Source organism: Aphis gossypii, chromosome 3 (genome assembly GCF_020184175.1).
Source record: "Aphis gossypii isolate Hap1 chromosome 3, ASM2018417v2, whole genome shotgun sequence".
Classification (NCBI taxonomy): Eukaryota; Metazoa; Arthropoda; class Insecta; order Hemiptera; family Aphididae; genus Aphis; species Aphis gossypii.
In genome coordinates, this window is record NC_065532.1 from 11,723,988 (window position 1) to 11,751,803 (window position 27,816).

The following is a 27,816-nucleotide window of genomic DNA, read 5'->3' on the forward strand; positions in this document are numbered from 1 at the left end:
TGGACAACTGTAAATTAAATACTTAATAATTATAAGTTATAACCTTAAAGGAGCACACAACACAAAAAAAAATCTTTAAATTATTTTTAAATGTTAAATTATTGTAACTATGGAGTTAGATGTCCTTACAATGTAATGAAAACTAATTAAAAACATTTTCGTTTCTTGAAATACGTTTTGAAAGTATATTAAAAATATTATTTTGCTGTATGGGAAGTCACCGTCTGTTATAATGCCTTTAGTGCGTATTTTATAAATCTAATAATTGTGGTTATCGTCTGCTACAATGCAATGATATAGTGGTCGCGAATCTTGATCTTGAATCATCTTTTGGCATTTTTAAATCATTGAAGGTTTCTTGCGTCATTTCATATTCACGCTATAGATTGTTGTCACAATCTGTTATTTTTGCAAGGGATTTATGCAACCACACTTTTATCAACATTTTAAATGTTTTAAAATATTTAAAATATTTTAAATAGGTAATAATATATTGTTCGAAATATTGTATTTTTATAAGGATTACTGGCTTATAACAAATAATATCCCATACATGGTTACGATACACAAACATATTAATATTGTTTTATTATTTTACTCGTATTAAAAAATATTTATACATTGATATGAATACAAATTACTGTGGCTCCTGTATAATTGATGTAAGTATATTATCTTCCTTCCTATATTATATTGTATTATATTATATTATATTATATTATTTCGTAGTAAACGCGATCGCGGTAATGAGTACGACCGCCGACAACGTTTCCTTCGGTTTTTTTTTATTTTTATTCATTCAGTGACGTATTTAAGGGGGGGACTGAGGGAGCTTGGGCCCCGGGCGGTAAATTTAGGAAAGCATTTTGATATAATACGGTACCTAGGTCATTTGGGTGATAAAAAAGTTATGGCACTCAGATAACCTGGGGCGCAAAATTCCTAAATACGTTTCTGTATTCATCTGTTTCGCGTTTTTTACGTCCCAACTGTTGCGTAGTACGTGTATTTCGAAAGCTGTTCGTATACGTCTTGTTCACAAATTTTTTTCGTGTGATTGTGAACGGTGATTAATACTGCGGACGCCGAAAGATTCTTTTGCTTTTGCTTAGATTTTCGCGTATAATTACGTTGATGTTTCATTCACCGTCTAGTATTTATTAACCAATGTACCTACAATACTGTATTTGATTCAATAAATTGTATTATATCGTTGTATATGTATTTATATTGTTATGTTGTTGTCGGTAGCTTAATCTTTAGTTCTATATAGAAATCTGTGATGTGATTACTAGACTTATTACGATATTCTTTTTAAAGTCGTGTCTCTGACCTTGGGTACTCACTTATAGCGAGTTACGTGGCTGCTAGTTATAATGTTTTTCCAATAATTTGTAACTGGAAATAATAATGTTTCGTATTTTTTTTTTAGATTGAAGACTGTGATCCTTCGATAATTAAAACAAAAAATAATAACAAAAACAAAATGAAAATCATATGTTTCATGATTATTATTTTATCGTGTATATCATTTAGTTTAGTAAGTACTAAGTTTATAGAATATATAAAAATTATTATTATATTTCTTTTTTTATTCACCACAGAATAGATCAATATTTAACAAAAAAACACAAAACGATACCGAAATTGAATTAGAACAAAAAAACCAAGTATTGATGGCTGGTGGATTGCCGGCAGCAGAAAAAATATATGATTTTCTGAAGACCAATTTCAAACAGGGCAACCCAACAAACAATGCAAATAATCCTGTAAAATGCAAAAACATCAAGTCATCCTACAATAGCAATAATACAACTAATATTGATTATAAACATAATAATCATAGTTCAACTATTAATAATTTACCTATTAATAATTTAACTATTAATTATATTATTAATAACTATTATAATAGTACCTCAACCGAGGAGAATACTTAAACCAAAAGATGGAGGTAACAATGAGACAACAGGGTCTTTAATCAGAAACTAAACAGGACAAGTCTAAATAATCGCTGCTTATTGAGTCACGCCAGCCACGAATCATTGATTCTCATTATTCACACATTATACATAAAAACTTTCATCCAGTGAGTTGTGAAGACTAGTAGAATATAGTTTACATACTTACATATTATGCCCATACATACACACATATATACACATATCATTGTTACAAACTTCTAAACATATTATAATGTTAACAAATATTAGTAGGTAAAAAGTGTATGTTCTGGAACCTCCTTACGAGGAATTTGGTCTTCACCGATACCCCCCGTTCTCCCCCCTGCCACCATACTCTCATTGCGTCGATCGTCTGTGCTCCCCTCGCAGGAGCTATGACAACCGCGATGCTCCTGTCCCCGCCGCCACAGGCCACGACAACTGCTGCGATTAATAAAATGCTATAACCTAACCGCGAGGCTGCAACTGCCAGGTTATGGAATTTTATTAATCACAGCGGTTGTCTAGTGTGTGGTGGTGACGGGGCGCGATGGTGGTCATCGCTCTTGCGGGGGGAGCACAGGCGATCGACTCAATGAGAGTATCGGTTGCCGACGGGGTGAGAACGGGGGTATCGGTGAGGACCAGCTCCTCGTGAGGAGATTCCAGAACATACACTTTCTACCTACTAATATATGTTAACATTATAATACGTTTAGGAGTTTGTAATAATGATATGTGTATATATGTGTGTATGTATGGACATAATATGTAAGTATGTAAACTATATTCTACTAGTCTTCACAATTCACTGGATGAAAGTTTTTATGTATAATGTGTGAATAATGAGAATCAATGATTCGTGGCTTGGCGTGACTCAATAAACAGCGATTATTTAGACTTGTCCTGTTTTGTTTCTGAGTGAAGACCCTGTTGTCTCATTGTTACATCTTTTGGTTTAATGATTGAGTTTAATACTCATAATAATACTGCCAATTGTACTAATAGTAATATTAGTAATATTATAATTATAATATTATTATATAAGTATAATCGGCATTATCATTATGAGTATTAAACTCAATCGTCTCAGTGTTTGAATTTGTTGGTCTGTGTTTGAAATGGTTTTCATTACTTTGTAAGTTTTTTTCCCTCTTTGGCGCCGGCCATTACATATTTTTTTTTTCATCGGCGTCTATTTCTTTATGCAACAATACGACACGGCTCCATTGGCAAGACGGCAAGGACTCTAGTACAAGTGTAATTATAATTAGTATTTGTTTATTTTTATTTATTTATTTTTTTTTTAAAACCGTACCAGTTTTGAATTTTAATAATTTATTATTTAATCCTATTGAATTTGATTTTTGAAGTGCTTCAATGAACATCCAAATAAAATGATTTTTAAAACTGTATAGAATGATATAAATTCGACGAAAAGTATTGAGGAGTACGTCATAACTAATATTATCCAATATATTACCATTAATAAAAAAATTAAAATTAAAATTAAAAAAAATATAATTGATAACATTTCAACCTAACCAATATTAAAGGAAATTTTTTTTTATCATCATTTTCTTTTTAATTTTAAAATATGTTAAAACTTGAGTAAATAATATATAATACTAGAATTACAATGAATGTCTTTTTGAAAAACGCATTCAAGATTTTGTAACTTAGTACAATAGTACATATATCGACTATTATACGCAATGAAAATAACATTTTGAATTAATAATTTTAGTTAATAATGGGAGGACAAATGTTCCTGTCAATAATCAGCATAACGCTAATCGTCCTACAAACTCAACACACGACAGCAAAAAGATTACGTGAGTAAATGTATTTTTATTTTTATAAATAAACAATTAATAACAAAAAAAAAGACGATAATCGAAGAATGAGATCTTATCCAAAATTTAAATTAATAAAATCTTATATTAGGTACTAATTTTATACTTTAATAGATATTATAATTTATAATATAATAATTACTCATATGTAATTTTATTTTTCAGCCAACTTCGTGCACGTGTGTAAAAGGAGTGATCCTCAATTAGAAAAATGTTTACTGCAAACTATCGAATCTCTAAGACCCGAGTTACCTAATGGTAATTTATATGTGTTTATAAAATAAGATTTTAGTTTATTAATTTACTTAAAAAGTATATAAATAAAACAAAATAAATTCATTTTTTTTTTTATTTTTACACAGGGATACCCAAAATGCAAATCCCGGTCTTGGAACCAATGGTCATACCTATGGTGGCAGTAAATAGAAATGAGGATGCCCTTAAAGTTAAGGCTACTATTAAAGATATACAAGCATGGGGTGGTTCTAAATTTGTACTCAACAATCTCAAGTAAGTAGTTAAATTTTAATTTTATTGAACATGTTTGTTACCCATTTATTCTTTTTAATTATATATTTTTTATTTTTATTACGTTGGAAACGCCAATATCAGAAATCAGAATATTCATTATTCACTAAATGGCATAATAATATAATCTACATTTTGCTTTTAAAAATCAATAGTATATTAGTGCAATTGTAATAAAAAAACATAGTTTAACACCTTTATTCATTTAATAATAAAAAAAATTTGATTTTAATTTAATTTTAAATATGTCAAGCCATTTAACAAAAATGCTATGTTTTCTGGAATTTAATTAAATTTTTATTATTAAGTGAAAATACTAAAGGTTCATTTAAAAATGATATGTTGAATATTTCTATTATTTTTTAATATTTATTTAATATGTATAACTATATGCGTTTCACATATTGTCAATATGACATATTTACAATTCAAAATTAATACACACAGTTAAAAATACGTGTCATCGGCCATCGCTTTTAAATTGTCAAGTATAAAAAAATCAAAATCAAAATTAATATTTAATCTGTCCATCACACAGTTATTATTCATTATGTTATGAGATATAGGTAAAATAGGTAGGTATATTGTTAAATTATTTAATTTCAACAACGTTAGGTAATGAATTGGTTATTTTTCAATTAAACAGCGCCTATTTAAATGTGCATTATATTTAAAATTCTTAGTTATAATATTATATTATTACTTATATAGATAAACAAAAATTACAAATACAAAGTAAAAATAATAAGAATACAATTATACGGATATCTATGAGTTTGAATTTTTAAGTAAACTAGTCGAAATTTGAAATTTTTGAATTCGATTTATTTAAATAAATTTGTATTTCGATTTTTAGTTAAACGTAGGTATTAGTGTGTTAGTGTGTGTAAAACATAATTCATTAAATTATTATAAAAATGAATGTATTTTAATATACATAATTTAAGCTTGAATTTAATTTAATTTTACGTTCCAAAACAATACACTCTTAATTAAATTTTTAAACATTATGATTTTAAATAAACATTCTACTACACACGTGTTTCAAATAATATCTGAAAAAAGTAAAAACGCGTGATTCGGTGAAAGTGGTAACAAAATTATTCAGTATTCACAGTGTGTCGTGTTTTACAATATTGACAGTTGACCATAACAATAACGACATTTAAATGAATTATTTGTCGAAATATTCCATACATAATCGGTAGATTTTATATAAAAAAAAAAATAAATATATTCCCTATATCTTGAAAATATTTTTCTTTATTAATTGCACAACACAAAATTGCGGTGATGCAAAAACTGGACCAAATAACAACACATAATACTATTATCGTTACGCAACATCTTTAATTATATCTTGGTGGATGTAGACGCTTATTATTTCCAAAGAACTTGACATCAATGACAACACGGTACCGAGAATATCTTAATAAAAACATTTAATTTGCGATGTTATATTGTTGCAGGGTAAATCTTGAAAAGCTGAACGGCGAAGGAACTATTCTTCTCCCGAATTTATTCGTTAACTGTACGTACGACATCGACGGTCGTTTAAGTCACAAAAAATTATAAATTGTAAATAGATATGCTAAAACTTTTTCTTGTTAAGCACAAACCCTTCCTATTAAAACTTTTTCTAAAAATGCCAGATCAAACTTTAAATATTTGTTTACGATTATGTGAAAATACTTGGAATTTTATTCTAAATAAGTCGTACATTTTTTAATTGAAGACAAATAAAGATTTTTTTTTTAAAATTGTTGTCATAATTTTTTTATGAATAAGTTGACAGAATATTAAAGTTTGGATAAATAACATAAAGATATTCTTACATATTATCTAATATTTTTTTTAACAAAGATATTGTTCATGATTGTAATAAAAAAAAATATGACTACTTTAGTCAGCTATTTCCTGACAAAATTATGTAGTGCTGTTAAGAGCTTTATCTTCATTATGGCCCATACATAATACAAATGCAATTTTAAATTTGAATAACAAGTATATTGTGTTACTAACCTGTCCTATTGTTATGTGTACCATACAATTTGATTGACTAAGAGCATTATTACAGTTACAATCATTTTTATGCACAAATTCAATTGGATCACTAGTTGCAATAATCTGTAAATTAAAATTATTTTAAAAACCACGACTAATTAAACCATTAAATTTAAGAGGACACCACACCCATATGCGTTGTCTCATTTTACACACATAATATAACAAATTTTTTTTCAGCAGAATCAATTTTATGCTGTTAGCTATAAATTATAATATTAGTCAATTTACCTATTTTAAAAAATTAAGGTAATAATAGTATCTAGTGCATCAAGTAGGCTTTTAATGATATTTTAATTTTTAAGTGAATTATAGGTATATAAAATATTAACATTTTAAAATGATCATAACTCATTCCATTGAACAAAAAATTATTATATTATGTGTGTAAAACGAAACAACACATATCGGTATAGTACCTATTATAATTATAAACATAACAAAAATAATGTACATTAAACGTTTTATCAAAAATAAATACATAAACTTTTTATTTAAAAAGCTAAAATAACTAAGTAAAAGCATAATATAGTCTAAAACTAATACCTACCAATAAATTCTAATTTTTAAAATTGATTTAAATTGTATACAACTACAGAAAGTAACAATATTGCCTATTAAACTTGATATTTGTCAACGTTAAGATAATTATAGTACCTACATTAGTTTATTATATCTAAAATAAATGCTTTTTATTTTTTTACATTTTTAAACAAGTAATTCAATGCATTACCAATCAATATTTTTTTTAATACTTAATTAAAAATAAAAAATAAATCATTTAAATTTATTGAATTCAATTTATATGTTTCAATTAAAATAATATTATTTATGTTAAGTTACCTAATACCTAAAATTAATAACTAGGTAGTATCAATATTTTTATTGTTTTTATTACAGTTCCTTACAGATTAGGGAATGATATAATTACCAAAATTATAAAAATGGTTTTGTTTCTAACAAGATTTTTAAAATGCATTTATATTTTAAACTATGGTTCCTAGTATATTTATAGTATTATTACTCTTGATTCACTTTTTTAAACAAATTATTATGGATTTAAATATTTTAAATAGTAGTATGGAGTAAGTACTTTGTTTTATATGGTTTAAATTGCTGTAAAGTTGTTTTTGACTAGCAAATTATTATAACATAGGTACACATAATATTTTGTTTTTATTATTATTATAAAATTAAACAGGAATGAACATAATAAAACAGTTTAATTATATAATAAGTATTATTTTACAAGGATTATTATTAATAGATTCTACGTAATAAATATTTAAAAGATTTTAAGTAAAATAAATGTAGAACACAGCGCTGAGGCCGTGTCAACATCCTAAAACAAAATTAATAAATATAAGTTGAAATTTTTTTTTTACCTTAGAATAGGAATCCACGTAGACAAACTGGTATTTACCAGAACAGTGAACAGATTTGGCAAAGAGTTTTGGTATAAATTTAATTTTAAAACAACTTCCATCTATCCTCGGGTGGTCCATAACGTATTCAAATATCAATGGTTCATATAGTTTAACATTATCACATGGGTATAGTCCTATCCAATCTTTAAGGAATGGTCTAATTCTCTAAACATAAGTAAATAACAATAATTAATTAACATTAAGAATATAAGCAGTATAATTTCATCGTAATATTATGCTTAGGTATAATTTTATTAGTAATCATTAAATATTCACCTTTTGATCATAAAAACAGTTTACAATGAGAAATTTGTCTTCAACGAAATAGCGTTTATTCGTCTCCAATATCACAGATGATGGCGATTCCATATTAATAGGCACTTGATAGGTTAATAACAATATTTTTTTTAAATAGGTATACAGGTAAAAAATGAATATATTAATAGTATATATAAATATTATATAGATTAATTTAAGAACGGTTCTTTTAACGACGGAAAAATATTAATACAATGATTTATGTATTATATAGGTGCAAGCCATTAAGTATCTAAATCATTGTATTCCCAAAAACGAGTTAACGTGAAAAAATTTTGGACAAAACTGGTAACATAGGTGATACATCATAAATATATTTAAATGACCACGACACAAACAACGGTTATTAAAATAATATTGTACTATTTCGAATTTAGAATATTAATTATATTATATTATCGGCAACAAGCAGGCTGTAGTAAACCGACGTTTTTAGTATAAAAACGTAGTTCCGAAGTCCAGTGGCCTATAACTATATCACGCCACCGAGTCGGACCACTAATGCCGTTTCCTGATTGGATTAGACACATCACGCCACTTCATAGACGTAGATCATCCGATTCTCCATCACGGCATGTTCCATATAAATATGAGTCCTCATCATAGATTTAATTAGAGTTAGTTAAGAGTCAGTTAGACTTAGTCAGTGTTGTCACTTGCTCTCCGGTAGTTAAGTACTTGTGCTTACGCTAACGAAAGCCTTTTCAATTATTGTTTTAACAAGTTAATAAACGTATCAATTATCTTATTAATTTATTGTTAACTTATATACCTCAACTCTCCAACCTACGACGGAACGTGCATTCGTCGTAAAAGAAGCGTGCAGTAACTATCACTGGTTACTACATAAAATTTGGTGTCAGGTGTGGGGTCATACTTCATCAAACGAAAATTTTTTGAGTCAAATCAAAAATAAGTACTTTGAGATCCACCGACGAAACCACGTTCACGACAGGAAGGAGAACAGAGAGAATTCAATCAAGCGGTCTAGTCCAGGGAGGACAGAAATCAAATTCCAGAAGGACGGAAGTCAACTTTTCAAACGATCCACGGTTAAAGATGCAAGCTCTGTAAGTCATTTGAATAATATATTGTTATAGTATATTGTATGTCTGACAGAGATACCACAAATTGGCAAGTAGTATCATATAATCCGGAAACATTTAAAATAAAAATGGTTAACCCAGAAAAATTAAATTTACAAGGGGCAACCGCATTGGTTCCTGCTTTTTCGGGAGGAACAGAGTCCGATTTAATTTCTTTCGTGGCTAAATGCGTAAATGCGAGTTCATTTTTAATAATATTTCCGATGCTATTAAACCTAATATATTAGAAGCGATACTGGCACAATTAACGGGTAAAGCATTATCGGCCGTGAGGTATAAAAAAATTACTACCTGGGATGAATTAAAAAAATTATTTAAAACCGTTTTTGGGTCGGCACATTCAGTGTCTTACTTACAAGTCCAATTAAGCCAAATGCGTCAGAACGCAAAGGAATCAGTTAAAGATTTTTCTATTAGAATTGAAAAAACAGCCCATGAATTTGTTATGGGCTACGAGATATCTATAAGATATCTACGAGATTACAAAGCTAAGTTAGTATGACCATGCCTCGTGTCAAGGGTAATGCGGATGCTACTATGACCATGACACGTGTCGGGATAGTAAGCGCACCAATAATTACAGTGCACTAATGATGCATTTGAGATGTTATTGCACATTCTCAAATTTGTGTCCGAATTTGCAACAACAACTACAAGGACACCTGGTTTTACCCAGAAGGCGACCACACGACGTAAACAAGAGACGCACCACAATATATAAGGGAGCCCGAAGACCAGCAACGGCAGATGTACCAAAGCTATCAACAACTGAGCACTTTCACGTCACTCAGCCACTTATTTATTTGTTACATGTATTTTGTTTATATGCAATAAAAACATATTACGTTATTAAGTTTAACTTTCATTCAAATTAACCATTTGGATTCAAATCTGATACTGGCACGCAACAATTTGGCGCAGTCGGTAGGATTCACTTTTCAAGGAGGCAAACCGTCAAAGACTACCATCAACAAGGAAGATTGCGCAGTCTACCTCGTTGATAACTCAGAAGAGAAGACCATTCAATTCAATTTTGCAGAAAGTATCAGACAGGTAAAATTGATTGTAAAACGTATTAAATGAGTGTGAAAGCAATTTATGGAGAACACAGGTACATCTCCTTTGGAAGTAGCTAATCCATCGAATGAGACGTCTTTAGAAACTCCAGATTTGAGTTTAGAAGTATTAAATAAAACTCAACAGTTGATTAATTTGGGAAGCCGTAGTAGAAGCCCTAGCCCTAGTAAAAGCCCTAGCCCTATTGAAAGCCCGAAAGAACGCCCTAGTCTATTTAGAAACCCAAGTGAACGCCAGAGCGCGAAAATAAAACACAGCTTGGAGAGAAGTTTAAGTTTAGACAATAAAAAGGTTACACGTAGCAAGGTTACGGACGATTTTGAACATACTGAGTTAACGTTCGGGAGAAAACCGCGTGTAAAGAAAATGGTTACCATAAAATTAGAGGAAGCATTTAAGCTTATACCTATGTGTACAGGAGAAGACGATATCTATCCGTTCATAAATGCATGTGATATGGCAGTAAATTTGGTTGAAGAAAAATGCTCACCAACTTTAGTTAAATATATAACAACTAGGTTATCCGGTAGAGCATTAGAAATGATAAAATATAAAAATGATACTAAATGGGTATACATTAAGAATTATTTATCGGATGCTTTTGAAGATACGACAACCGCTTCAAGTTTACAAATACAATTAAATTCCATTAAAATGTGTTATGATGAAAACGTCAATGATTATTGCCATAGAGTAGAAAAATTGTATTATAAATTATGTACTGCGTGTACACTTAATAAAGAGGAATCAGAAGCAAAAGTAATTCACGAAGCTTTAAAAGAACAAACACTGAATATTTTTATAAAAGGATTAATAAGTCCTATAAGAACCATTGTAAAGGCACGAAATCCTAAAACATTAGAGGTAGCTAAGCAATTGGCAAAAGCAGAAGAAGTAGAATATAATTCAGAAAGAGAAAATAACAGATACAGGAACGATTTTAATAAAGGCAATTATAATGCTTCACGACAAAATAATAATAATTTCCAACGTACAAATAATACAAGAAATTATAACACGAATAATCATATCAGTAATTTTCAATCAGATAATATATGTATACCAAGGAGGTTGATCAAATATAGAACACCTGTAATAAAGTGGAAACAATAGTACAGGACTTTACGATAAGTTAATAATAAATATAAATAATAAATAATAGAGTAGAATATAATTATGAATTAGGTTAATAAAAATTTTGGAATTATGGTTTTATTCGAGGGTAATGTAAAGAAAGTATAGGTACACTTTTAGAAGCACTAAAGGAGTATTATATAGTGACTAAAATTACAAAACAATATAATTTAATATTAGGAATAAAATATGAAATGAAACGTAAGTTAGGAATTAATTCATTTTTAGCAGTTACTAGTTAGTAAAGTAATAGGTAATACACCGTATGTAGTACAGAGCAATCTTTATATAATATTTCTATTAACATAAAAAAAAATAGTAATTGTCAGAAGTTAATATACGAAAATATACTATAAGGCGATATTGAACGTAAAACAGTTTCACGATTCTAAACTAGGAGGTCATTTAGGTGTTAACAAAACTATTAAACGCATACAGAAGCAATTTAAATGAAAAAGATGATGTTAAAAAGTACGTAAAAAATTGTACATCGTGTCAAGTAAATAAAATTTCAAATCGGCATGTAAAGCAACCAATGGCTATTACATCAACAAGTACAAAACCATTTGAAAAAATATTTTTAGATATTGTAGGTCCATTACCAACGACCTTGTCTAGTAATAACTATATTTTAACAATGCAAGATGACTTATCTAAATACACGCTAGGAGTACCAATACCTAATCACCAGGCAAACACGGTCGCGGAAGCTTTTGTTATACATTTCGTGTGTGTACATGGAATACAGGGAACGATATTGACAGATCAGGGAACGGATTTCCTTAGCAAAACATTTACGGAAGTTTGCAAATTGTTAGAAATAAATAAAGTTAATACTAGTCATAGTAATTGAAGTAATAGGAGATGAAAATATAGATATACAACGTGGTCAACGAGGCATTACCATTATACATAAAAATAATGTAAAACAATATTATAATGATAAAGCAAATAATTAATCAAATATAAGATTATAGTATTAATGAATAAATTTAAGAAAGGTTTGTGAAATTAAAAAAGAATTAAATAAATAGTAATGAATAAACTAGGTATGAATGACGAGTTAGAATGAAAAAATAAGGTCAATGTTACGATACATATTTCATAAGACTAAAATCAAAATTATAGTTTGCACAAATTTAAACCGCAAAAACGTAGAGTATACGGAAGAAGAGAAAGTAACTATACTAAAACAATTTCATGATCTATGAGAATGGATGTAGAATAATATACCAAATATAATATATTTAATCATATTATCATAAAAAAAAACAACGATATGAAAACTTAATAAAGCATTTTAAAATATAAATATTATTATATCCTATAATTAAGTTTAGTTATTCAGTTATTTAATTTGGTATGTGGATAGAACGTAACGTTCGTGTGTGATATTAATTAATTGTTCACGAATTTATTTTATTATTTTAATTGTATTAATCAAGGTGAAGGAGATTTAAATATTAAAAATATATATATATATTAATAATATATACTATACTAACATACTTTATATTGTATTCTTGATTGATTTAAATTTGATATAACTAACATTATTATTAAGTTACCAATGTAAAACTGAAATTATAAGTGTAACTGAGTGCATTTAAGAAAAATTGTAAAGATTTCTGTCTTGCAGACATAAACCTTTTTTTTGTGGGGAGGTGTTATGGGCTACGAGATGGGCCTCGTGTCAAGGGTAATGCGGATGCTACTATGACCATGACACGTGTCGGGATAGTAAGCGCACCAATAATTACAGTGCACTAATGATGCATTTGAGATGTTATTGCACATTCTCAAATTCGTGTCCGAATTTGCAACAACAACTACAAGGACACCTGGTTTTACCCAGAAGGCGACCACACGACGTAAAGAAGAGACGCACCACAATATATAAGGGAGCCCGAAGACCAGCAACGGCAGATGTACCAAAGCTATCAACAACTGAGCACTTTCACGTCACTCAGCCACTTATTTATTTGTTACATGTATTTTGTTTATATGCAATAAAAACATATTACGTTATTAAGTTTAACTTTCATTCAAATTAACCATTTGGATTCAAATCTGATACTGGCACGCAACAAATTAATGAACGCGTTAACGGTAGGTAGGGACGCAGCGGAATCAGAAATAATAGCGCAAACAGTGCGAGCTCACGCACTAAGCGTATTCATAGCGGGTATCCCACAAACTATCGGTTTATTATTAAAAGCGCGTAACATACAAGGTTTCGAAGAAGCCGTGTTAATTGCAATGGAAGAGGAAACAACAACAGAATTTTATAATAGCATAAACGGGTTTAACAAAACACCGAATTATAAAAATAATAAATTTGATAAAAAAAACACTAGAGATAAAAGCGCGATTAAATGCCATCGTTGTGAGAAATTTAGTCATTATGCTAATGAATGTAGAACAAGCGAGCATAAACTAGCTACTTTCAAGAATCCGAATAATGGACAAAGTCCAAAGACCGAATTTAAACGCGAATATTCTAGTAAATTCTGTAAATATTGTAGAAAAGCGAATCACGATATAAGTGAGTGCCGTAAATTAAAACGTAACGAACAAGATAAAACCGTAGAAAGAGATGGTCAGGAAAATCACGATAGGTCTATCAGTGAAATACAATCGGGAAGTAACGTTCGTATTATAACACCAATAACACAGGAACATATTACGTGTTTTTCGGATAAATTTGTTAAAAACGAAATTAAATTTTTAATTGATAGTGGTTCGGAAATGAACATTATAAAAATTTCAAGTTTAAAAGGACACATAATCGTGAATGAAAAAGATAAAAAAAAGATTAAGGGCATTAATGCAAGTCCAGTGGAAACAGTAGGATCTGTGGTAATTCCAATTTACATTAACAAACAACTTTTTTCAGTTAAATTCGATATTGTATACGATGATTTTCCAATACCTGAAGCAGGTATAATAGGCATAACATTTTTAAAATTAAACAAAGTCGTTTTAGATTGGGATAAGGAAATATTAATAATACCAGGAAAAAAAGAAATCGATAATAATACGTTAATTATTCCACCGCGAAGTAACTGCGTTTTACAAATTAGAGCGGACGAACAAATTAAACACGAATTTATTACGATAAAAAAATACGAGATTAACGAGGACGTAATTATAGCTAATAGTATCAGTCCGGTAAAAGGCGATAAAATTATAAGTAATATAGTAAATATATCGGAGCAACCATTTATTATCGATCAATTAACCACGAGTAATCTAAAGTGGGAACCTTTTAATGATTGTGTTTTTATTGCTAACGAAGAAAAATACGCGGATAGTAAAATTAGAAAAATTAAGGAAACTATTGAAACGGAACACCTTAACAACGAGGAACGTGATAGTATAATAGACCTTTGTAACCGTTTTTCTGATTTATTTTTCTTTGAAGGTGATCAATTAGGTGCTACTGATATAGTTACGCATAAAATTAACACTCCTAGGTGCGTTAAACCGATAAATATACGTCCATATAGGTTACCACATGCATATCAAGATGAAATAGAGAAACAAATAAAAGAAATGAAGGAAGCTAATATTATACGTGACTCGGTATCACCGTTTAATTTTCCTTTGGTAGTCGTTAAAAAGAAAAAAGATGCAGAAGGGAAACAAAAAATGCGAGTATGCGTAGATTTTCGGAAACTTAACGAGGTCACTGAAAACGAAGCGTATGGGTTACCAAATATTCTAGAAATATTGGAATCATTAGGTTCATCAAAATACTTTTCAACTTTAGACCTTGCGAGCGGTTATCATCAAATAATGGTAGATAAGGGGGACACGCATAAAACAGCTTTTTCTACAAAATCAGGACATTACGAATTTTTGAGATTACCATTTGGACTTAGTTCAGCGCCTGCAACGTTTACACGGGCCATGAAAGCAATTTTAATGGGTTTAGAGGAGTTATGTACGGCGTATCTAGATGACATCGTCGTCCATGGGTCAAGTTTACGCGACCACCAAAATAAATTAGAACAAGTATTCACACGTCTGAGATCACATAAACTTAAGTTACAGCCAGCGAAATGTGCATTCTTACGTAAAGAGGTGGTATATTTGGGACATTTGATTAGCGAAAACGGGGTAACACCAGATCCGAATAAATTAAGTTGTATTAAAGATTATCCGAGACCTTTAACTGAGAAGGACGTTAAATCCTTCTTAGGTTTACTTAATTATTACCGTCGATTCGTTGACAATTTCGCCAAAATTGCAAAACCTCTAACGAACTTATTGAAAAAGAACACACCATTCGTATGGACTGACTTGTGCGAAGACGCTTTCCAAGAATTAAAAAAAGCATTAATGAACCCACCTTTGTTAGTATACCCTAACTGGGAGAACGGGAATTTTAACTTAATGACGGATGCAAGTCAATATGCTATTGGGGCCGTCCTTTCACAAGGGGAGGTACCAAAAGATCAACCAGTAGCTTACGCAAGTAGAACGTTAAATAAGGCCGAAACAAATTACAGTGTAATTCAAAAAGAATTGTTGGCGATAGTATGGGCAGTTAAATATTTTAGGCCGTACCCATACGGAAAAAAATTTAAAATAATAACTGACCATCGACCATTGACATATTTATTTAATATAAAAGATGTTTCATCTCAATTAATGCGCTGGCGTTTACAACTCGAAGAGTACGATTACGAAATTGTTTATAGAGCGGGACCACAGCATGCAAACGCGGACTGTTTATCACGTATACACGTAGTTACAAATAATGAGCCAATTAACGATTTCGATGAATTTAAAAAGGCGGAAAATAAACCGATATTTAATTCTAAAATAAAAGAAATAGAAGGCAGTATTAAACACGCAAAACCCGACGAAAACGTAATTTTACCTATATCAAGCGATAAAATAATAACGCATCCGGCGATAAGAGAGATTATTAGTAGTAACAATTTGCTAGGTCAAATAACGTTTAATGAAAGTAATTTTTTCGTTGTTAAACAATTAGACAAATTAATAATATTTTACAATTTAAAAAATAATTATTATACAGAAATGAACGCAGAGCAATATTATAACGCGATAGCCGAAATTAAGTTATTCTGTGTCAGTGAACAAATTAAACAATTTTCAATCATTAGATTAGAAGGGTTAACGACATTGACCTGTTTCGAGCGCATACGCGCAATGTTTCGTTTTGTTTTTTAAAACACTGATATAGAAGTAACGATATATAAAGAACAATGTTTTACGGAAGACGAAAAAAATCAAATAATTAAAGAGTATCATGACACATTAGTAGGGGGGCACCAAGGTACTTCCCGTACAATAAAAAGATTAAAAATGAAATATCAATGGAGAAATTTGAAACAAGATGTAAAAAATTACATTAAAAAATGCATTATTTGTCAGGGAAACAAATCGGGTAAAAAAACAAAACAACCTATGTTAATTACTTCTACCGTAACTACTACGTTTCATAAAATATGTTTAGACATAGTAGGACCATTACCCGTAACAAGTTCAGGTAACTCGTATATTTTAACTATACAAGATGAATTGTCGCGTTATGGCGTAGCCATAGCGTTAGCCTCCACAGACGCAACGACAGTAGCACAAGCATTTGTAGAATGTTTTATATGTATCTATGGTATACCAGTTACTATTCTAACAGATTGTGGTACCAATTTCTTATCAAATTTGTTTAAAGACGTTTGTAAATTATTAAAAATCGAAAAAACTAACACTACTCCGTGGCATCCCCAATCAAATGGTTATTTGGAACGATCACATTTAACTTTGAAAACGTACTTACGCAGTTTTGTAGACAAAGATAATAATTGGGACGCGTTAATTAGTTATGCTATGTTTTGCTATAATACCACGGTGCATACTTCGACAAATTATACTCCATACGAGTTAGTTTTCGGGAAAAAACCAATAATTCCGACACGTTTTTTTCAAACGACTGAACCACAATACAATTATGATAATTACGCATTAGATTTAAAAAGAATAATGCAGGAAACACATAAGATAGCAAGGGAAAATCTAATAAAAAAGAAAAATTCCAATCAGCAATATTATGACCAAAACGCAAACATATTAGAATTACACGTAGGAGATAAAGTGTTACTAAAAGAACAGAACAAGAAAAACGCATTATGTTTTAATTGGTCAGGGCCATACGAGGTGATAATGATTCACGACAATGAAAATATAACAATAAAAAAAGGGAGGAAAGACTACAGGATCCACATTAATAATACAAAAAAATATTTCGAGACCGATTTATGAACACTTAAGGTGTCATAACATATTTATATATATATATAGCTGTAGGATCCTCTAAGTTTTTTTATTTGTTATAAGTAATCATGGTTATATCATTATCATTAGTATTATTTAGTAAATTCGTTTATCAGGTATGATATATCGAAATATGACATCCGAAGCTAATATGAGAAGCTTTCTAGCGTATCATTTTATTCAAATCAATCTAATATTAGAATTATATAAAGCCGAGACCGATATATTATTCGACGTCATACAAGCAGCCAAAGTAGGATTAATACACCCAAGCTTATTAACCCCTAAAGAGTTACTAAAACAGCTTTTAAATATTAAGGTAGGGATGCCAAGTGGTACAGACTTACCCATAGATTTAAATAAAAGTAATGTACAAGAAATGATACCCCTTTCAGACATAATGATATATTATTCAAATGACAAAATTGTTTTTATTTTAAATATACCTTTAGTATATCAATACGAATTGACACTTTTTCAGCTAATACCTTTACCAGATTGTAATAATAATAATTGTGTTTATATAAAACCTAATTATAAGTATTTAGCTGTAAGTAAATCTAAAGAAATGTATTCAGTCTATGATGAAATTGATCAAAGCCTTTGTAAACATGCCGGCGATTTCCTTTTATGTCCTGAAATTTATCCTTTACATCCTAGAAGCGGACGTCCTATATGCGAGGTGCTTTTACTACAAGAGCCAAAAGAGGTTCCAGACAGTTGCGAAATCATGCAAGTGCAGTTGCGAGCAAATCTATTTCAAAAATTGAAGTTCAAGAACGAATGGATCTATGCTACACCAGGAGAAACCATATTCATTACGTGCGACCAAGACAAGAGAAGTACAAATCATTTCCTAGAAGGAGTAGGTATACTATCTTTAAACGAAACGTGTAAAGCCTATGCGTCACGCGACCTATTGATTCCACATAAAGTCGAAACAGATATTGAACTAATTGATTTTGTACCAAATTCTCAAATTAAAGAACCTGAAGATCGATATGCTAGGTTAACGACTAATATTTTGGAAAATAAGCATATTCGAACCAACCAGATGTTCGATTTAAATATAGTCGCAAAATCAACAACGGAAATTAAATAAATGGTGATCAAAGATGCCAAGACAGAACAAATACGAAATAGTAAACGCAGACACGACTATTTATTATATGTAATTAGTACAATAACAATTATCTGTATTGTTCTAACTATAATAAGATGCACAGAAAAACAACCATGGTGCACAATAAACGGTACCAGGAGATACAGACGAAATATCGCAACAGATCCAGAAGTAGAATTATGGCATTTTCAAACTCCAGTACAAGTCGAAGAACCATACCCGACAGAACCAAACGAAGACGTTCCAGCAACTAATCGAACACAGGACCCGATCAAGGACGACATTATTCCATTGCCATCCGCACCTCAGATCAAGACAAGGTATTCCGTGTACCCCACCCCGATGTGATACGGAGTATCGTCTTATAGGGGAGGAATGTAGTAAACCGACGTTTTTAGTATAAAAACGTAGTTCCGAAGTCCAGTGGCCTATAACTATATCACGACACCTAGTCGGACCACTAATGCCGTTTCCTGATTGGTGTAGTGATCTCTCACTATCGTTTATAAATGAGTGCTTGACATCTGCAGTTGGATCAAGTTGTCGAGAAAAGATTACGGGTTTTAAAAGTGAGACAAAGACACAATGTTAATACAAGAGTTTATTAAAATTAAAGTTATAATTTGTTACAATAAAACAAGTGTATAAGAATTTGAGGACAGCACGTTAAGTAGCTGCCCGAGAAAAAGTTAATCTAACACTTGGACATAGACTAGCTCTATGTGGATGTGAAACTAATTCTAAAACTAAGACGGACAGAGACCTGTATTTATATGGTTCTCTGTACCCCCTGGTTGTACATGATAGAGACTAGGAGATGGACATAAAGGTGTGTTATAGAATGTTGTCATTGTAGCTGCAAAAGTGGTTTTGCGCTCAAGACACTTGACACTGGATTGGACTTGTTGTTGTGCTATTAAATCAAGGCGTGCGCATCTATGAATTATGTGCATGGCTTGTTTGTCAAAAAGTGTTAAATAAAAGTCGTTTGTGACTGTGTTTTCCCATACGCTTTGATTCTTGGAAATTGCCATCAGAATTAATTGCGTATCGCTACGAGTATGCTAATAAAATATTTAAATGCGAAGGACATTGTAGTACATGTAGATAAGTTAAAATAGAAAAGAAAAATAGTGAGACGACTCCGTCGGCTTACTACATTCCTCCCCTCGAAGCTGGAAGTCCCCGACTTTCTTACTTAAAACCGTAAGGTTGTAAATTTGCATAGTGGGGCTCCGGGCTATTTCTTGCTGTAAGTGGAAATTCAATTATGTCCTCGTTTTGATTTGTTGTTGCTGGTGGATTAAGCTCTTGGCTTTCCTCTTGAGCATGTTCTGAAAATTGGGTTTTGCATTTTTCCGTTAATTTCGTCTTTATGCTGTGTATTATCATCAGTGTCATAATTATAGCGACAAAACTTATGGTTATATATAATGCATAGTTAAACATTTGTTGTATGTCTTGAATTTCCTTGATTTCTATGTTGATTTTGCTTTGACTGTCCAATTGATTTTTTGAGTTAGACACTAAGTGTAAGTCGTCCATGTTATTTGTTTTTACATGATAGTCTTTCATTAAACCGTTAGTCTCTGTTCGTGGTGAATATTGGTTACGATCTATTATTGATTTTGGATTAAAATCTGCGTATTCAGATCTGTAATCAATTTTTCCTGGTAATAATATGTCTCTTGTGGCGAAACCTTTGCAAGTTTCGTTTAAGTGTATTACTCCTACTCCTTCGAGTGTATGGCTTGTTGATTCCTTGTCTTCATCACAGGTAACGAATAACACGTCGTAATTGGTTACGTATATCCATTCATTTTTGAATCTTTTTTTATGAAAGATAGTTGTACCGATTTGAACATGCATTACTTCACAATTGGTTGGAACTTTTGGTGGATCCTGTAATAGTAATACTTCGCATGTGGGTCTAATGTTACGAGGATGTAAAGGATTAACTTCAGGACATAATAGGAAGTCTCTAGCGTGTTTACAAAAATTCATCATAGGTTGCATAATGTTCTTTAGACTTACTTATAGCTAGATACTTATTAATAGGTTTTATATAAACGCAATCGTTGCCAGTACATACTGGTACAGGTATTAAATTATATAAAATAAAATCATTTTGATAAATTAAAGGTAAAGAAATTATAAAAACTAGGTTGTCGTTAGCATAATAAATAGCAATATCTGAGAGTTTCACCAGTTCATAAAATGTTAGTTATGACTAAATCAGTGGGTAAATCAGTTCCCCCTGGTAATGATACTTTAATACCTTTAACGTGTTCTAATAACTCCTGTGGAGTTATTAAACTTGGGTGAATAACTCCTATTTTTGCTTGATGTATTATTTCTAGTAACGTATTTGTTTCCAATATATGTTTTGTAATTAATAGATTAACTTGTATAAAATGTTTTGTTAAGTACTTTTTAACCTGTTGTTCATCTGTAATATTTGTTAATTCGTTTATTTCTAATGACATATTAACATATTTGTTTGTTCCTATATCATGGTTTAGTTGTACCACTTTAATTTGTTCTTTAATCAATTTAGATTGTGAGGTATTTTGTGCTACTCCTATGTTAAAGTTAAACTTTTTTATGCATTCTAAGTTACATATTCCATAAATTAACCTAGCTGCTTTTGCTGCGAATTTAAGAAGAGCATTACGTTTACTAATTACGTGTCCTATGGAATCTAAGACTTGTGTCTTTTGATGTTGTAAATTGTTAATTATGTCGTCGGCTACAGTAAGTAGACCGTTACAGTTAAAGTTATTTGTTACTGGGTTATGCATATGTGTAACACATAATGCTTTTGTTTTTTCAATCATAATATATATGTAGTCAAATTGTTCGTTATATTTAGTAAGACTAATATACGCAGTAAGGTCCCATTGAGAAGTTATAAGTTTCAACGGTCCGCGATTTTCGTAGTAGATACCGGAATGTTGAGTTAAATGTTCGTCTGTGAATCTTAATGTTCCCGACGTGAACGGTATCATTAAAATTATTAGTCTGAAAGTTTTTTTGAAATTAATAAAACTGATTATTCATTTACTATATCGTTAAAGTAAATTGTTATGAACTAATTAATATCAGTTATTACTAAAAGAAAGTTGTATTTATTTATAATATATATACGTAAAAGTAAAAATATTAAATAAAAGTGTACCCTAGTAAAATAAAACCAAAATTAAAAATAATAAAAATATACCCATTTCCAAAAAAAAATACGAAAGAAAATGCCAATATAAGCTGAGCTGGCTTACTAAAATAAAATGAATAAGTATATTATATAAAAGAAAATTAACCAATGATGGCGTCATTTATTTGGACACTATATCTAAGTCGTAAAAAAAAACTGAAAACTAAATGATTGTTAATATAGATTAGACTTATTGACTTGAACTTTGTTCATCGCCGTAATACCGTTTAACATTATTCTTATGAATACGGTACTCGCGTCTACCTTTTTGTATTGTTATGTTTTCGTTATCATGATGCTCGTAAATTATTTGTTGTTTTTCTTCTTCTGTATACTGTCTACCACTATATATTTTAACTACAATGTTTGTACCTTTAAAGATATATCTGAACATTGTTCTGATTCGTGCGTAATTTGTTAGAGAGGACTGACCGTCTAATTTAATGGTTGAAAAGGCGTTTATGTCATTATTAATACAATACGTTTTAACGTTTACTATCGCCTGGTACACGCCTTCTGGTTCAAGAGGCGTGTTATGTGTTTTCAGCATATTATAGAAAATCATCAGAGGCAACGTATCGGAAATTACACAAAACCGGTTTTCGTCCGTGAATTGTATTTCATTAGGATTGACATTTTTTACGATACCTCTTACATCGGGATGGGTTATTTTTTTGTCCCCCGGTATCGGTATAATTGTGGTTTCACTTTCAATGGCCTTGCTAATGCTGTCGTTAACCTCTACAATTTTTGAATTAAAAATCGGTTTGTCTTCCGCGGTTTGAAATTCTATGAATGTTTTATTACTTACTGTTTTATCGGTTTGTATTACTCGGATACGCGATAAACAGTCCGCGTTTGAGTGTTCCGGTCCTGCTCTGTATTTTATAGTATAGTCATAATCGGCCAACTGTAATCGCCAGCGCATTAATTGAGACGATGCGTCTTTAATACCAAACAGGTATGTTAAAGGTCGATGGTCGGTGATTATGGTAAAATGTCGGCCATAGAGATATGGTCTAAAATATTTCACGGCCCATACGATGGCTAACAATTCTTTTTGAATAACGCTATAGTTATTTTCGGCTTTGTTTAGTGTTCTACTCGCGTAAGCTATAGGTTGGTCATTAGGTACGTCCCCTTGAGAAAGTACGGCTCCTATGGCATATTGTGAAGCGTCAGTACACAAGTTAAATTTCCCTGCTTCCCAGTCTGGATAGACTAGCAGTGGCGGGTTCATTAAAGCCTTTTTAAGTTCTTGGAAACTATGTTCGCAATTGTCAGTCCATGTAAATGGTACGTCTTTTTTAAGTAAGTAAGTTAGTGGTTTTGCTATTTTCGCAAAATTGTCGGCGAAACGTCTATAGTAATTTAGTAGTCCTAGAAAAGATTTTATATCTTTCGCGTTTTTAAGCTTGGGATAATCTTTAATGCATTTTAATTTGTTAGGATCTGGTGACACCCCGTTTTCGTTAATTACATGTCCCAAATAGATAACTTCTTTCCGTAAGAAAGAACACTTTTGAGGTTGTAATTTTAATCTATGCACGCGCAGTCGATTGAAAACCTGTTCGAGTTTGTTTTGGTGGTCGTTTAGACTGGACCCATGTACTACGATATCGTCAAGATACGCTGTACACATTTCCTCTAGACCCATAAGAACGGATTTCATCGCGCGAGTAAAAGTAGCGGGTGCTGAACTTAGTCCAAATGGCATACGTAAATATTCGTAGTGACCCGATTTAGTGGAAAAAGCAGTTTTATGCACATCAGATGGTTCGATATTAATTTGGTGATATCCGGAAGCTAAATCTAGAGTACTAAAATATTTAGACGACCCTAGAGATTCGAGAATTTCGAGCAAGTTCGGCAATCCGTACGCTTCGTTCTCGGTGACTTCGTTAAGTTTTCGGAAATCTACACAAATTCGTAACTTGGGTTTCCCTGCCGAATCTAAATTCTTTTTCTTTACTACTACTAATGGAAAGTTAAATGGTGATTTAGAATCGCGTATTATATTATTACTTTTCATTTCCGTAACTTGTTTTTCGATTTCTTCTTGGTACGCCCAAGGTAAACGATACGGACGTATGTTAATGGGTTTTGTGCATCGCGGCGTGTTTATTGTATGTGTCACTACCTCTGTGGCACTTAAATAATCGCCGGGCAAGTAAAACAGGTCCGCGTAATTACAACAGAGTTCTAAAATATTATCGCGCTCCTCTTTGTTTAAATCGTCTGTGTTAAGTTCGTTTTTTAGTTTCGTTATGCGATCCGTTTGGTCGTTATCTGCAAAGGATGCTTTAAGTAGTACGGTTTCATGATACGGTTCCCATTCAATATGTCGTGTTGTTAGCTCGTCAATAATAAAAGGTTCCTCCGAAATATTTATTATATTGCTTATTATTGTATTAGTGCTAACCGGACTGATGCTATTTGCTATAATAACGTTTTCGTTGACGTCTTGTTTTTTTATAGTTATCGCGTCATGTTTAATATTTTCGTCGTTTTTAATTAGAAGTACACAGTTACTTCGCGGTGGTAATATAATTTCTTTTAAACCGGTTTGTTCGGGTATGGTTAACGTATTTTTATTATAGTCCATAATGACTTTGTTTTGTTTTAAGAAATTTCGCCCGATTATACCTGATTCGTTTATTGGAAAATCGTCGAACACGACGTCGAATTTTACAAGGACGCCTACTTCGCTAATTTGCATAGTCGTAACTATAGTCCCGATCGTAAAAATAGGTGTTTCATTGATACCTTTGATAGTTCGTTTTTCGTATTCGTTAATAACTACCTGTCCGTTTAATGCGGAGAGTTTAATGAGATTCATTTCTGCACCTGAATCGATTAATAATTTAATGTACTGAGGATCGAAATTATGTGAACTACAGATTATGTGTTCCTCCTCGAAATTAGTAACTACTCTTACGTGATTTTGTTTTATTTCACAGACGGTTCGATTCAATTGACTAGTAGTGGAATTTTCGTTTTCATTCTCGTTGCTACTAGTGCTATTATTTTTTTCTTCGTTATACCTGCGTTTTCTACAATCTTTAACAGTGTGGTTATTTTTTTTATAGTATGTGCAGAACCTAACCTGTCCTTGATATTCTTTTTTTACTACAACGGGTTTTTCGTCGCGATTACTTATGGGATTTCTAAAACCTGTGCTGCCCGATGTGCTCGCGTTACTACGACACTCGTTTGCATAGTGCCCCATTTTATTACATTTATTACATTTAATATTTTTTTTATTCGCGTTATTTTTCCCGTTATTTTTATTCGTGTTAAAGCGTCTATTTAAATTTCTTATGTCCTCCTCTTCTTCGACAGCAAGCGTAATAGCTTCTTCGAGAGTAAGAACGTTTCGCGCTCGTAACAAACTTCGAATTGCGGGTTGTGCCCCGTTAATAAATGCATTGCGCGCTCCCGATTTATGCGTGTTCGCGACTGCGGCGGCGTCATTTTTATTTAGCCCTACCGTTAGTGCGCTTACCAAATCGTGGTAACATTTTTCGGTGCGTGCGGCGAAGCTTTTAATATCTTCGTCGTATTTTTGTTTAATATTGTATAGATTTGTTTGTAAAAAACCGATTGAGTGCGTTGCCCCGAATACTTTCCGAAGGTGAGCTTCGAGTGCGGGCCAATCCGGAATACTGCGATAGCGTACTGCTTGAAAAGCTTCCCCCTTTAAACTTGTTAACATTCGTTTGAAAATCATAGGTTTAAGAGTTTCGTGGACGTTTTCCATTATATAATTACATTCAAGTATATATGACGCTAAATCTGTCTCAGATCCCCCCGTAAAGGTCGGAATCATGCGTATTGCAGATTCAATTCCTAAAGTTACACTCATGATGGTTGTTCGTAAAGTTTGTGGGTTGTATTTAATTATTTCCCAACACCGATTAGGACTCTCAGACATATACTAAAGAATTTATTTGCTTATACGGCAACTTACAAAGTGTTCATTGTTTGTCCGGTCCTGTGGTTGTCCTGCTTGAAAACTGCGCTGCGGCTCGTTTCGCTGCTAGGCTCGATTTGTTGACTTGTCGCAACTTATCCGTGATCTCCTTCCGTTGATCCTGATGTTGACACACTCGAGGTCCGCTGATGTACTTGATTTTGGGTTGGATACCAAAATTCTTCTTTCAGGTGACCCCACACCTGACACCAAAAACGTGTAGTGATCTCTCACTATCGTTTATAAATGAGTGCTTGACATCTGCAGTTGGATCAAGTTGTCGAGAAAAGATTACGGGTTTTAAAAGTGAGACAAAGACACAATGTTAATACAAGAGTTTATTAAAATTAAAGTTATAATTTGTTACAATAAAACAAGTGTATAAGAATTTGAGGACAGCACGTTAAGTAGCTGCTCGAGAAAAAGTTAATCTAACACTTGGACATAGACTAGCTCTATGTGGATGTGAAACTAATTCTAAAACTAAGACGGACAGAGACCTGTATTTATATGGTTCTCTGTACCCCCTGGTTGTACATGATAGAGACTAGGAGATGGACATAAAGGTGTGTTATAGAATGTTGTCATTGTAGCTGCAAAAGTGGTTTTGCGCTCAAGACACTTGACACTGGATTGGACTTGTTGTTGTGCTATTAAATCAAGGCGTGCGCATCTATGAATTATGTGCATGGCTTGTTTGTCAAAAAGTGTTAAATAAAAGTCGTTTGTGACTGTGTTTTCCCATACGCTTTGATTCTTGGAAATTGCCATCAGAATTAATTGCGTATCGCTACGAGTATGCTAATAAAATATTTAAATGCGAAGGACATTGTAGTACATGTAGATAAGTTAAAATAGAAAAGAAAAATAGTGAGACGACTCCGTCGGCTTACTACATTGGATTAGACACATCACGCCACTTCATAGACGTAGATCGTCCGATTCTCCATCACGGCATGCTCCATATATAAATATGAGTCCTTATCATAGATTTAATTAGAGTTAGTTAAGAGTCAGTTAAACTTAGTCAGTGTTGTCACTTGCTCTCCGGTAGTTAAGTACTTGTGCTTACGCTAACGAAAGCCTTTTCAATTATTGTTTTAACAAGTTAATAAACGTATCAATTATCTTATTAATTTATTGTTAACTTATATACCTCAACTCTCCAACCTACGACGGAACGTGCATTCGTCGTAAAAAAAGCGTGCAGTAACTATCACTAGTTACTACAAGGCGGACAACTCTCAGCTGATGTTCGACGGTCGACGCACCAATGGATTATAATGAAAATAAATTTGAAAACGAAAATACATTTCGGTCAACGATGCGCCACTACAATATGGTCGTTATTATCTTATCGACATTAAACATATTATTATTACTAATTCTCCCCCGCCAACGGTTTTGTTTTGTTTTGTTTTGCACAATCCACAGAGTTTAAAGTTTTAATTATGCGGTTCTTATCGTTTTTATAAGCTTATAAATTAATTAATAATAAAAATAAGGGCAAAATTGCCAGAAGCCAATAAATCGGAATTCGGAATAAACTATCTGAATATCAATAATAAATAATAATATTAACAAACAGCATAATTACTTCGGACGAAATGGTCGAAATTACGTCACGGTCTTCTGCATACGATCTGCCTAATATCATAGCCTAGGTACTTAATATGACAAACCGTTAGCAATACTACAATAGGTTTGATTATCTTTCTTCGTAAATCGTAATCAATAATTATCGGCCAAT

The 27,816-nt window shown here is 31.6% G+C and overlaps 3 protein-coding genes across 7 annotated transcripts; 2 read left to right on the forward strand and 1 right to left on the reverse strand.

Moving 5' to 3' along the window:
• The first annotated feature begins 506 nt into the window (after window positions 1–506).
• On the forward strand, window positions 507–2,276 carry LOC126551402 (putative uncharacterized protein DDB_G0282499). Its single transcript, XM_050204575.1, has 3 exons — window positions 507–662; window positions 1,433–1,540; window positions 1,605–2,276. The coding sequence occupies exons 1-3, from the start codon at window positions 627–629 to the stop codon at window positions 1,938–1,940; spliced, it is 480 nt and encodes a 159-aa protein (XP_050060532.1). The 5' UTR covers window positions 507–626; the 3' UTR covers window positions 1,941–2,276.
• LOC126551403 (uncharacterized) lies at window positions 1,571–27,816 on the reverse strand. Of its 5 annotated transcripts, XR_007605302.1 has the most exons (6): window positions 27,664–27,816; window positions 8,095–8,198; window positions 7,777–7,983; window positions 6,350–6,454; window positions 3,079–3,192; window positions 1,571–1,767 (listed from the first exon to the last, which is right to left on the reverse strand). XR_007605302.1 is itself a non-coding variant. In XM_050204576.1 (5 exons), coding segments are annotated over exons 1-5 (471 nt in total). In that variant the 5' UTR covers window positions 27,665–27,814; the 3' UTR covers window positions 3,040–3,138. The 5 variants fall into 5 exon arrangements, 4 of the variants coding, with proteins under 4 accessions (XP_050060533.1, XP_050060534.1, XP_050060536.1 ...); XM_050204576.1 differs by lacking the exon at window positions 1,571–1,767 and having other exon boundaries at window positions 3,040–3,192; window positions 27,664–27,814; XM_050204579.1 differs by lacking the exons at window positions 1,571–1,767; window positions 3,079–3,192 and adding an exon at window positions 3,319–3,404 and having other exon boundaries at window positions 27,664–27,809.
• LOC126551404 (uncharacterized) lies at window positions 3,062–6,087 on the forward strand. Its single transcript, XM_050204580.1, has 5 exons — window positions 3,062–3,203; window positions 3,691–3,778; window positions 3,965–4,057; window positions 4,162–4,309; window positions 5,797–6,087. The coding sequence occupies exons 2-5, from the start codon at window positions 3,697–3,699 to the stop codon at window positions 5,900–5,902; spliced, it is 429 nt and encodes a 142-aa protein (XP_050060537.1). The 5' UTR covers window positions 3,062–3,203; window positions 3,691–3,696; the 3' UTR covers window positions 5,903–6,087.

Coding starts and splice junctions, on each gene's coding strand:
- LOC126551403 (XM_050204576.1), bottom strand. Junction 7,984..8,094: donor ACTGTTTTTATGATCAAAAG/GTGAATATTTAA, acceptor ACTTATGTTTAG/AGAATTAGACCATTCCTTAA. Junction 3,193..6,349: donor TACACATAACAATAGGACAG/GTTAGTAACACA, acceptor CACTTGTACTAG/AGTCCTTGCCGTCTTGCCAA.
- LOC126551404 (XM_050204580.1), top strand. CDS start 3,697: ATGGGAGGACAAATGTTCCTGTCAATAATCAGCATAACGCTAATCGTC. Junction 4,058..4,161: donor AAGACCCGAGTTACCTAATG/GTAATTTATATG, acceptor ATTTTTACACAG/GGATACCCAAAATGCAAATC. Junction 4,310..5,796: donor TTTGTACTCAACAATCTCAA/GTAAGTAGTTAA, acceptor ATATTGTTGCAG/GGTAAATCTTGAAAAGCTGA.
- LOC126551402 (XM_050204575.1), top strand. CDS start 627: ATGAATACAAATTACTGTGGCTCCTGTATAATTGAT. Junction 663..1,432: donor GTGGCTCCTGTATAATTGAT/GTAAGTATATTA, acceptor TTTTTTTTTTAG/ATTGAAGACTGTGATCCTTC. Junction 1,541..1,604: donor CGTGTATATCATTTAGTTTA/GTAAGTACTAAG, acceptor TATTCACCACAG/AATAGATCAATATTTAACAA.